This window comes from Alnus glutinosa, chromosome 6 (genome assembly GCF_958979055.1).
Source record: "Alnus glutinosa chromosome 6, dhAlnGlut1.1, whole genome shotgun sequence".
In the NCBI taxonomy this organism is placed as follows: Eukaryota; Viridiplantae; Streptophyta; class Magnoliopsida; order Fagales; family Betulaceae; genus Alnus; species Alnus glutinosa.
This window is the reverse complement of record NC_084891.1, coordinates 27,670,450-27,683,497: the sequence shown is the minus strand read 5'-3', so window position 1 is coordinate 27,683,497 and position 13,048 is coordinate 27,670,450. Positions and strand designations below refer to the sequence as shown.

Genomic DNA, 13,048 nt, shown 5'->3' with positions numbered 1-13,048 from the left:
CAAATCAGGTTACTCCCATGTCACATTACATGTTCATCTCTCGACTAATATGAATTATGACATAGAAGAAACAAAATCAATTATGAGAGCGCACTTTAACTCTAAATCTCTTTCCTGTTTTCACTTTCGCCTATTCTATATCAGAAATTCCTAATTTAAGTCCTTTTTTTTTTTGTGGGCAATTCCTTCATAAGAGAATTGAAGGCAACTTTTTGGTAGAAATTAATTTTAGGGTTCTGAAAAGACAAGAGAAACTTCCCATTTATTTGTTAAAAAGCAACCATGTATGTTTTCTTTTGTTGCTATACAATATATAAGGTTATTTTGGGAATGCTTCGAGCAAGAGTTCATAGTGTTGATATGGATACTACAACAGAAAAAATAATTTATCAATTTAATTAGTTATATTCTTAATCATTTCACCAACTATGGACCGACATCTCCTTGTCAAACCCAACCTTGAAACCAATCTTACAAAATAAAGTCCCTAAAAGGAAGCAGATATATAAGTTCTGATGTTAGAATTCTATATGCATGATATCATTGAAGATCTAGATCTCTACAAAGTTGTTGGATATTTGTCTTTGTTAGTAATAATTAGCTTCTAAATTAATTTTATTTTGTACCTCTCATGGTTGGGTTTTGGACAAGGTGAGCCACATATGTTGGGGGTTGGGATATATTGTAGGGTAGACAAGTTGACACCTTTAGCTTTTGTTTCCTCACTTCATTTTCAACTAAAATCATCAGCACCTGCCTGGTAGGGGTTTGAATATTAAATTTCAATATATATATATATATGACAATGACTTCTCTAGAGAATAGATCCTCTACAATTAGAGATTTTTGTTATTATTTTTGTTCATTTTTAGGTAGGAATATGTGAAAAGGGGCTTCTCTACTCGGACAGGAAGTCCCCTCTTATAACGGCCCATTGTTATTGAGAAATGCTATATACTTTTCATTTATCCACCAAAGCTGATGTGACATAGTTCTCCTATATATATATATATATATATATATATATATATATATATGACACATCCATCAAATGCACTAATGGGAAACAGACCACATCAATTTTGATGAATAAATGAAAAATATTTGTCCAGCATACAGCATTTTTCTCTGTTATCAAAATGGCAGCCTCAAATGTGTTGGATATTTGTAGTCGTTATGATGATTATCTTTTATTTCTTTCCTTGGGAGCATACAGCATTTTTCTCTGTTATCAAAATGGCAGCCTCAAATGTGTTGGATATTTGTAGTCGTTTTGATAATTATCTTTTATTTCTTTCTTCCCATGGTTGGGGTTTGGACAAAGTGAGCCACATATGTTGGGAGGTGGGCTGATTTGCAGGGTAGGCAAGTGGGATTTCAATTATATACCAAATTAAGTTTTGATTTTGATTTCTAATTGTGGGGCTTAGGAAAAAAAAAAAAAAAAAAAAAACTAATATTTCTAATCGTGGGACACCGCTTTTTTGTTTTTCCTCCAAAATTTGTATTTCATTTGAGTTAATTCCTTAGTTTTTATATATGCAATACTGTGGTTTTTGTAATTTCTTACATCCATATATTGTTGGGGATTTACTTTCCATAATTTTTAATGGATTAAAGTTATTGTTTTGTACATAAAAAAATGGAATTGATTCTTAGAATATTTGTTATGTGGTAGTTTTATGGTAAAATTAATTGCTTGGCTCAATACACCTATAAGATCCTCTTCATTTCAAATCAAATGGAGAAGACTCATTTTACGGTTAAGATTTTGTTTTGTTATATCTAACGGTGTACAAAGTGTCACGTCATTTAAAATTTTAAATGACAGGACAACATAAGCACCATCAGATCTGTAAAATCTAATATAAACCATAAATAACAAGACAACTAACCCGGCTAGTATATATCCTGTGTGTGCAAAGAAACAAATCAAAGCCTCAAACAATATATGATATATTATCATATAGGGTTATTGTTGATTGAGTGATAAACTTTACTTGATTTTCACTTATCAAATCTCCCAAACAAGAAAAAAGGAGAAAAACTTGCATCTTTATTGACACTCAAAACTGATAATCAATGGCTTGGGAAGTACCCCTGGCTGGTATTTTGGGATGAAACATCTTATATATTATCTGTGATTCCAAGAAGTTGATTACATTTAAGGTGCCGTTTACATTGTATTTCGTACGTTGTTAGTTGGGCTTCCAACTCGAATAGAGAGAAAAAAAAAGATGCATGTTCCAATATTTTTCAAGTCATAGGTAGACACGTTTAGGCAGACATGAATCCTTGATTTAAGTCAGAGCTTTGGTCAGAATTAGCGGGCTTGAGCAGCTTTACTTTGAATGAGAGAAATGTATTAATAGCATGAGGACTGAGGAGCATCCAAATTCAAAGTACCACATTCCAACTAATTTCTTGCAATAGATTATACATGAATATAAATAAAAGATAAAAGTTTCGTTTTGAATTGAGTTTGAAAATATTTCTTTAATGTAGTTTATTAAATTGAAATGTCTTTAGAGAAATTGTGTAATGCCCCTGGTTTGGGTTCGTTAACTAAACTGCTTAAGATGCGGGAAATTAAAAGGAAGCATAGGACAGAGCGCAACACACTGAAAGGTCTTAAAGGTTCGAAAAAAGAAGTTTTGTACATGTGTATTGGTTTTGAATTTTTGTCATAGAAAGGGTATACATAATTTTACATTATTTAAATTTTTTAAAAAATATGTCGGCATTGACTTCATATAAACCGTTAGATACACCAACTTTAAATTATGACAATAAAAATGAATATTACATATTTTCCTTAAAATGGGGAGGATCCTATTCCTTTAAGGGTTGTGATTCTTACGCAACAAGATTTACACAACACACTCGTATGGGATTGGACCCATGTGGTGGGTCCCACTCACATGAGTCTTACTTCATGTGAGTATGTTGTGTAAAAATTATGTAAATTTGTTGTGTAAATATCATTTATCTTCTTTCAATAAGTGCCATGGAACAGCGAAAACATTTATGACTTCATTTTATTTTTATATGAATGTCTAATGTTTCACATTTGACCAAACTCATTAATGCAACTTTAAATTCTCTAGGCTTTCTTGTAATTCCCTTACACCAGCATATAGTTCAAAACCAAGCCCTAATGGGTCTGGAGCATTACAACGTGTAATTTTCATATGGATTTCTTAAAACACGTATAAGAGTGGCATGTTCTAAAAATATATATGTTAATTTAATAGATTGAATTAAAAAGTTATTATTTATTTATTTATTTTCCGATGAATAGGAAAGAAAATGGTCTAAAATTAAATCAATGGTTTCTTTTAACTATGGACCCGGTTTCACAATCATAAGAAAGAGCGGTTGGGTTATTGAGATTAGGGGTGCGTTTGGTAAACATTTGAGTTGTGATTTTTTTTTTTTTTAAAAAAATAGTAATAAGATGTGATTGATGACTTGATGTAATACACAGTATATAACAATTCTAAATTTTTTGTATGAAAAGCGAGAAAAAAAAATGTAAAAAAATTAATTAATGTGATATAAAAAGTGAAGGAAGTTGTAAAAAATGATTAATGTGATATAAAAAGTTGAATGTTTTAGAGTTTTTTAAAAAAATAAAAGAATAAATAAATTTGAGTGGTTTGCCAAAAATAGCCTAGAACTCTTTCATCGCGACCCGAATGATGTAATTCAAAAAATTGAAATGATTTTTTTTGGTTTTATCTTTGATCATTTTGTTTCCCCTCAAAAGGTTTGTCACAAGGACAGACGAATCCCCACTGTTGAAAGGTCAACGATAAAATGTCACGGATGGCCAGATGGTCAATTTGGCTGTCGGTGTTCACTCATTTGGTGGGGATGATCATCACGTGATAGTTACCCCACACGGAAGTCTATGTCCCCCCCTACGTGTAAAGCCTGTTCTGTGGGGAATGCCCACGCGTCGCCTGACCAACCCATAAATAAGTCTGCTCTTCAGCTGAAAATCTCACTTTGACGGATGAGGCCCAAATTTCTTGGGTATAGAGAAAAACAACAAAATTAGCAACAGATTAGAGGCGACCCAAATAATCAGCCGAATGGGTCAAACAAGAATAAGCCCACCGGACCCGCTAATATGTCGGTGCATGTCATCTCTAACAGTGAGTGAAAATCAGTACTAGTGGGCTTGTTTGATAAAGACATGTACAGAACAGAGCAGAGTAGTAAGTTGTTAGTTTTAAAATTAGTAAAAAGTGATGATGTGATTTAAAATAAAAAGAATTTGTATAAAAAAGTGAAAAAAAATTTGTATTGTAGTGAATTTTTTTATTTGAATAGTAATAAAAAACTATTGATGTGATATAAAAAGTAAAAAAAAGTAAAAATGTTTTGATGTTGATTGGTGGTAGAAAATATAAAAAAGTGATTAAAAAAAATTACATGAACAGCAACAGCATTATGTTGTTATGATCCGTAACCTATCAAACAAGCCCAGTAATTTTCCTGGTTGATTTCATCAATTTGGCAAGCCCACTTATTTGAGGGGGAAAAAAATTCAATGCAATTTTATTGTTCAAATTGCTAATAATCAAGGTAGTAAATGTGAGAACTCTATTGAAATAACCATCAGGTCTCAAGGCAAATATCCAAGTAATGATACTCTTTACAACCATTTCACACCGACATAGTGTGTTTCTCTAATGTCAACTACTTAAAACACATATCGTCAATCAAAGTAAAATTAGTGTGATATATCAGTGTAAAAAATATCCTTTCTCTTAATCTTATGGCATAAAAAGACAATTTTGTGGTATTAAAATGTATAGTAACAGCTGAATTAAGTCGGCCTATCTACTAAGTTCTAACGAGACAAGATCTTGTTTTTCTTTTTTGGTGTACATGGTCCATTACATAAGGAGAGGATCCTGATTAAAGGTTCGAGTCTATTTATCATGGATTGAGATCTCATGCAATGAGGATGTCTAAGCCCCTCCTGCTCGAGTAGGTAGCCGTGCAGGTAGAGCCCAACCAAGATGGGGCATGAGTGCCATCTCATATGAGGTTGCCATTGCAATCTCCATCCATGTATTAGATTCTAGAGTCTGATCTTTTATTTGGCCAAAAAGAATAAAACAAGAGCATCTATAAAAACTGCCACATATAATATATTCAAATATTCTGTAACAGTTCAGAAAGTGTCACGGTTCAATTAACCAAATTACAGAAGGCAATTAGAAAAGAAGAAAACAGTCCTCAAGGGGTAGCTCAATCGGCTAGAGATCACGCCTCATGACGCAAAGGTCATTAGCTCGAATCCCTCTCCCCCTCTTGTGTGGACATGTCAAAAAAAGAAAAGAAAAAAAAGGATAGAAGAAAACAAATTCACATATATGGATATCATGTACAGCCATTAGTTACAAAAATTACCTGATGTTTGGAAAGCATCCTCTCAGAGAGAGCTCCACAAAACCTCCCAGAATCCGATTCTAATAACATGGTAGAGCTCTCTCCCTTGGGTGCTTCTAAATATTATTACTAAATGGCCACTTCAACCAACCACCATTATTCTGCCTGCGAGCTGCAAGCCTAATGACTGTTCTTTGCTTTCGAGGAAAAGAATCTGGTAAATCCTCGTGATTGTTTCTCAGGAGTTGGAGCAGAAGAAGATGACGAGGAGGTCGACCTGGTAGACCTGTGCTTTGGATGCTTTGAGCTGGATGGTGACCTCGGGGGATAGTTTGCTTCAGTATCAGACGGGCTACATGGAGAACTATGCAAGTCCATGGGTGACTCACAACCTAGTTTTTGCACATTGGCTGCAACGGCTGTGTCCATTTCAGCTTGATCAAAGTCTTTAAAGTTCATGCCACTGGTAGTTGGTTCGTTCTCGGTGAGACCTTCACCCCTTTGACTCCTCTCGCTGTAAGGAGATCCAATGAAATCTGTTTGAGGACGCAAAGCTTTCAACTGCTTGCCAAGAAGGAAAATGGTTTCTTGACACTCTGCTAGCTTCTCTGCTGCAGCTGTTAACTCCGTCTCCTGAGACGAAAAAAACAGTTGAAGATTAGATTTCACTTTCTCTGTTTGCATATTGATCAGCCATATCAGCAAACTATGACAAAAAGCAAGTATTGAACAAGCAACATAGGAACTAAAATGAAGAAAATTTGGAAATTCGCATTTGAATTTTGAGCTCATGAAATAAAAAAATTCAGAATCCTTTTCTGAACCAGTACTATGTCCCCATGTATTTCTTCAGAGTATGCAAGCATTTAAGAAGTGGAGAAATTATCAGCATGCACTCGCATAGCACCAAATAACACATGGGTTCTTTCAATAACTTTGTTAGCAACAAAAGCAGAACTAAAAAAATATTATATGCAAATGCATTTATACAAACATAAATTTGGGACTAGAATTATTTTATGCTGATAAGCCTCACCTGTTTGGTCTTGAGATCATCAGCTGCTGCAGCACAAACAGGGCAGGCCTCATTCCTAAAAGTAATAGGTAAGCAAGAGTTAGAAAAAAATCCATATCTAGATCAAACACCGGGAGACTTCACTATTATTCAAAACAAATATGAATTCTTAAGTTGTGAGTTAAGAGTTCAACGCAAATTTTTACGCCTAAATCTATAACTTAATAATTGAATTGGACTACGCAGCAAAGAAAAGGAATTCTGGCCCTCAAAGATGCGACCAAGAATTGCTAAGGCCTTTGAGCCCTCTCATATCTGATCTTAGATGAGCAAAGCGTATCAATTTTGACGAGACTGGTGGCGGATGTCAATCAACGACAACAAAACTTTAGATGCTAACCTTTGCAATTGCTCTTGAAGTTCCTCGCATCTGGCCAGAGTATGTTGATGACTCGTCTTTTCTTCTTGAAACGCATTTTCCAAAGTTTCTGTTTTAACTTGCAAAAGGTTCAGCTCAGTTTCTAACTCTTCTGCACGTGCTTCAAGCGATCTGTATGACTCTGCCATACATTTCAGCTGTGTCTCAGACAAGCTGTTTGACTTTTGAGCAGATGCTAATTGCGATTTAAGTTCTGCTAGAAGCCGCTCAGTTTCCCGCAACTGTGACTTCGTCATCTCTAGGTTTTCAGTACATCTCGCTAGATCTACTGCCATGTTATCTTTCTCAAATTTCAATTCTTCAAACTCCTCCAATGAGAACTTGCATGATGCAGAATTAGATTCATATCCTGAGGCTAAATTTCCATCATCAGGAACCTCCAGGTCAGAAGTAGGATTAGAAATGTGGGCACAACCACTATGATATCTTTCTCCTGATGAATCCTTTTGAACTACTTTATTCTCAGGTAGAGCGACCTTGTCTATGCAATCGGGACTATTAATTTCCGCATCAGTATCCTTATAGCCCAGGACATTGAATCTGAGTTCACTGGCTTTAGCTAAAACACGAGAAAGATCAATAACAAAATCAACCAAACTAGAATTGCTGTACATAACTCTATTAAAGGTGACACAGAACTCCTCGATTTTTTGATTCAATCCACTGCCATCAGGTGATGTGTCATGGACTCCTGTTGCTTCTTTGCCCAAAAACAATACGAAGTAATGAATCTGAGAAATGGCAGTTGCTAAATTTTGGCTTATGATATTCACAGTTTCTGTAGCTGGCTGGGATGATGAAGTTAGCTCCTCTGGATCACCCTTCCCGTCACATATGGCATCAGAACACTGTTCCTTGGAAACACAAGTTACAGAGTGCTGAGGAAGAGTATCATGTGCATCCAGCAGAACATGCTTAATATCCTCCAAAATTTTCCCTATATCAGCATCCCTGGGCATAGACTCAAATACCAAAGAAATTTTTGATCGGAGCTTCGTCAGTGGCAGCTGGCCTCCATCTGAGCCATGATACTGTTCTGACAATTCCATGCTAGGTACCTGATTTTCCAACGGAATCAAATCATGGAGCTGTTCAGACTGAAGATCTTTCTCAGTAGTGACTTCTCCTGATTTATCAGGTATCTTATTATTTGAAGAATCCAAAATGGAGATGGCTCCATTTGAACCATTTGGTATACAAGCCAACTTCTCCATCTCTAGAAAGTCATCCATAAGCTCCAACTGGTTTGCATTTTCAACCTTGTTTGATTTCTCATTGTTCTTTTCTTTCTTGAATTGGGAGAGCTCAGAAACCAATGCCGTAGACCAAGACTCAGCGCAACTTCTCTCATCATCATTTCCATCTTCTGACATGGAGGTCAAGCTCGGTGGATTGCTTGAAGAACCTTCAGCAGTGATATGAATGATAGATTTTGGGGAACTTTTCTGTTGATTGCTGCCTTGAAGTTGTGCTTCTAAACTTTGCAGCCTGCTAGCGGTCTTAGCACACAAACTCCTTGAAGCCTGCAATTCAGTGTTGCGCTTTGCCAACGCTTCTTTAAGCATCTTTGTTTCTTCTTCCATTGCCAATAAACGTTCGGTGAGAAATTCATTTTCTTTATGGAACTTCTGTGCATTATCAAGGGAAAACTCAGGAACTGGAGAGACGTGTGGACTAGAAGGCATAACAGGAGATCTCCTTAGTCGAGTATCCCCATAATCTCGGCCTAAATTCTCAACCTCTAGCTTCATTTGGGCAAGTGCAGCAGGACCAGGCAACTTCTTCCGCACAAGACCACGTAACCTTTGGCATTCTGCTTCTAGCTTAGCTATTTTTTTAACACCCTCCATATGCTGCTTGTTTGCTACTTCGGCAGTCCTCATACTCATGTTCTTTTCTTCATTACGAATTTCCAGCTCTTTGGCAACTACGTGCAGTTCATATTTAAGAGAATTTATTTCCTTTTGACATGATTCAACATTGCTGTTCAACAGCTCAATTTCAGCCTCAGCTTGTGACTTTTCCTCATTTATCTTGATTAGTATGTTTGAACGTTCATGTAAAGATCTTGAAAGTGCAGCATTATCAGCAGCAGACCTGCGGAGTTCTTGCTCAAAGTTACCTATCTTCGCTTCAAGCTCAAGCTTAATTTTGTCCCATTGCTTGGTTTTGGTAACAACAACTTCTTGCAATTTCTGCTCATGTTCTTCCTTCAGATTTCGTATCTGCCGCATGCACTCTTTAAGAGCACCATCTAGATGTGATGCCCGATCTTCAGCAGTGAGTTTTGCAAGTGTGACAGATTCTAGATGATTTTTCAATGCCAGAGCTTCAGCTTCAGCTTTTTCCCAACCTGAAGAAAAATAGGTCCCAATTCAAAAAATCTAAGCCAAGATAAATCGAATTCTTGAATATTAAACCAGCATTTATTCATCTGTGAAACAAGATTAAGATCAGCATCATACCTGAGACAGCTTCTTCGGCAACTTTAGTGTGCTGCTTTACCAGGTTGTCCTTAGTAGTGATCTCTGAATGGGCAGCTGAGAGTTGTTCATTCAATTCCTTAATCTGATCCTCCAGTGTTTGGGCTTGTTCCTCATGTGTCTTTACTTGATCCTCCAAACTGCTCAGATGCGTATATGACTCCACAGAAATTTGAACATAGGTCGGTTTTTTGTAGTCCTGTTTCATAGAAGAACAAAATCCACAAAGAGTAACTACGAAATTATTCAATCAAAATGCTATAGAAACTAAGAAGTTTTGAAAAATGAGCAGGGAAGAAGAAAAAGAAGGGAAGGGGTAAAAAGAGTCCTTGGTGGCAACATATAATTTCTAAGCTTCGCCCTAATCAAGAACTATGCTTCAGATATAGATTGATATGATCAGATAACATACAAAATATGAGCAAGCACAGAGGAAAATTAAGGCAGAACTTTGCAAAGAAGACAAAATCTAGTATCTACAGAGTGCTTAAGTTGCAGGAGGAAAATTAGGAGAATGTTTAACATATTGAAGACTAGTATAGAAACAATAACAAGAATATACTCAGATTCAGGAATGGTTGTCAAAGCAAAGGAAATACTCAACCACTGGTTACAAATAGATAACTAGCAGGCAAGAAAGATGGAAAAAGAATAGAAAATCTTCAAGATGAAAGAATATTCAGAATAAAACTGTTTCCATTAGTAACAACACAGAGATCAATGAATTCACCTGATCAGCCTGATTTGCAGCACCAGCAGTGTTAGATGCAGCGGCTGCTTTTTCTACAGCTGCCTTGTCAGATGATTTTTTCTTCCACGGCCAACTCCGTCGGTCCATCTCAGACTGTAAAATTTGCAGAAAAAATATGAGTTCCAATGACAAAAGAGCGGCTCAGAAAAATTTACAGAGTTTCTATCAGGGGAAAAAGAATTAGGCATGTATCAATCTGATTAACATTATTGAATAAATGTTTTTCATGAGTATGGAAAAATTAATAGAGTGGGGGGAAATAAAACACTACAAGGACACGATGCATAAATAAAAGTATCTTGTAGTTCGAAAAAAGTTCACGTATGACAATTTGTTTTTGATTGGTACAATGCCATGAAACACTCAACTATAATCAGAATACGCAATGAGCCAGAATCTTCTTCAAGCCTTGAGATAATAAAGCTTAAAAAAATACACTTAATGGTTCAACGACAGAGCAATCCAGAGAAGGCTGTTAAAGCAAACTATGGACTCTGTTTTCCCCACTGAAGCAGACACAACTGATACTAGTATGACGGACCAAAGTGAACTCACCCAATGACTATAGAATACAGACATTTGAATCTCTCAGATAATAGACCATATTGGCACTGTAGTTATATTGGTGAGAGAGAGAGAGAGAGAGAGATGTGAATAATCTTTGGATAAATGAATGGTCTATTGTTGTATTATCTTCCATATCATGGAGAAACCCAAAAAGACGCATAAAACATTGGAACAACATTGGTCCTTTTTTATACACAAGAAATCAGGCATCACAGCAATGAATTAGACAACTGATATATAAGTCCAAACCATGATGAGCAGAAAGCCGAGGACATGAGAACAGTGGCATTTTGTAATTTATTGTCACATGCCAAAAAATAAAAAAATTGAAACAACTCGATGCATGTACAACAAACCAATAATTCCATTTCTAGCTGCAGGAAAAAACTTAAAAGAAAAAAGCAATTAATTATTTCGGATTTATTTTTTATGTCTCTTTGGCTTCTCAAAAATGAAAATCTCATACCGACAGAGTAAAATAGTAGACTAGGTCTCAGTCAAGTTGAGGTGCTGAGGATTTTCTCACGTCTCCAGCAATGAAAACCCGTATTCAGAACTAGAATTTCTTCTCTCTTTTTCATACATTTTTCACAACCAAACAGAGCATAACAGAAAACAGAGCCCCAGTATTCTAGCATGCAGTGCAGATTTTATTTTATTTTTATTTTTGGAGAAACAAACAACTTTTAACGCAAATTAGCCCCTAGAAAACCAAAAGATTACTGACCAAAGCACGAGCAATTATACAGCGGCAAAGGGTTCCAAATACTCATTCAGAAAATCTGTTGGTATGTGTAGGTTTATACTTTAAGAAATTGTTTGCATAACCACATACATCAATGTATGCTAGACATAAATCTGAAGCTATTGAACATCAAAGAACACTATGAGGGTTCCAATAGGAGCACATTGTATCAAATTGGTGTGCATGCCAATGCAATGAGGTTAATTACCAAGATCTAATCAAAGAGCAAGCTATTGTCGACGATCTCATTGAAGAAAATTTCATATCAATTACAGAAGACATAATTAAAACAATATCAAACACATTGAAAACCATACAGAAAAATAGTATTAGTTTACTCATCAAAATCTTGGAAGAATTAACAACCTGTCGAGCTAATTTAGATCCAAATTGATCCAAGAAACTATGAAAATCTTTGAGATGAGTAACACTTATACCAACACGACACTGAAGGGAAAATAATAATAATAAAAACCTAATTCCAAAGAAGATAAAAAGATACTATAAAATTTATTCGCCATTAAGAAATTAATCTCCATTTAACAAATCAAAGATAAAGAAAGAGGGAGAGAAAATCGAAAATTTAACGAAGTAAAAACTCGAATTGAAAACTAAAAGTTTTCACAAAACAGAAAGGTCAAGAAACACACACACACAAACACAAACACACAGAGTCGCTTCTATTTCCACTTCTGAAACAGTGGCTCCATAGACTCCGCTGCTTCACACACGCAAACATGCAATGCGTGAGAAACAAGCTTACCAAAACAAATGCAGCTCAAGGAAACGCTCTCGGACAATACGAAAGCAGTGAACACCGTGCTTTTCAAGATTCAGCAATGGAGATCCGAAATTAGTGCTTCATCCTCAGTGGTTTCAGTTTCAGCGAGATAGATAAACGGAGAGAGCGAGAGAGATGGACGGGAGGAGATGGAAGTGGTGGTGGAGGTGGAGGAGGTAGTGGTAATGGTGGCCTGGTGGGTGAAATATTCGGACTTAGGTGTCACTTAAAAGCCAAGACGTTGGAAAAAGCTCCAAAACCATCACCTTTTTAAAATTATTTCTCTTTTTTTTTTTTTTTTTTTTTTTAATTTTGCGAATTATGACAAAAAAATATTTAGGTGGGTGGGTTGACGGCTTTGCCCCTATAGAGTTAGGGAATGACGAGAGGGTCCCCCACGCTTGTGGCAGAAGCAACAGCTGAGCTGTATCGCGGTATTTGGAAAGTTCTGTTTGTTCTTATTATTATTTTATTATTATGTGTTTTACGACTTTGGACCACCGTCACTCACTACTCGGTCTCACTACAGCTCATACGTTCGGTATTTTGCTGTCTTTGTGCTTCATGACACTCTCATGGACCCGTACATCAGCGCCGTCTCTTCTTCTAAATACCTATCTTTTTTTCTCTCTCTAATTGTCTCCTTTTTTTTTTTTTCTCTAATTGTCTCTTTAATACAAGGATTTGGCTCAGTAAATATTATTTTAACGATCCACTTTTTAAAATTTTTTTTAGAGCGATTGTCATCAAAAATCACTTAAAACAATCAGTAAATACGTAAAAAGTGAAATTCCATATTATAATGGGGATGAAAGTAGGATTGCACGGTTAAAAATAAATAAAAATTGTTTAAGGTATTAC

At 35.8% G+C, this 13,048-nt stretch overlaps 1 protein-coding gene across 1 annotated transcript; it reads right to left on the bottom strand.

Moving 5' to 3' along the window:
- Positions 1-5,143: 5,143 nt before the first annotated feature.
- Positions 5,144-12,427, bottom strand: LOC133870437 (filament-like plant protein 4). Its single transcript, XM_062307563.1, has 6 exons — positions 12,170-12,427; positions 10,074-10,187; positions 9,326-9,542; positions 6,822-9,213; positions 6,443-6,497; positions 5,144-6,039 (listed from the first exon to the last, which is right to left on the bottom strand). The coding sequence occupies exons 2-6, from the start codon at positions 10,179-10,181 to the stop codon at positions 5,587-5,589; spliced, it is 3,225 nt and encodes a 1,074-aa protein (XP_062163547.1). The 5' UTR covers positions 10,182-10,187; positions 12,170-12,427; the 3' UTR covers positions 5,144-5,586.
- Between the last annotated feature and the right edge of the window lie 621 nt (positions 12,428-13,048).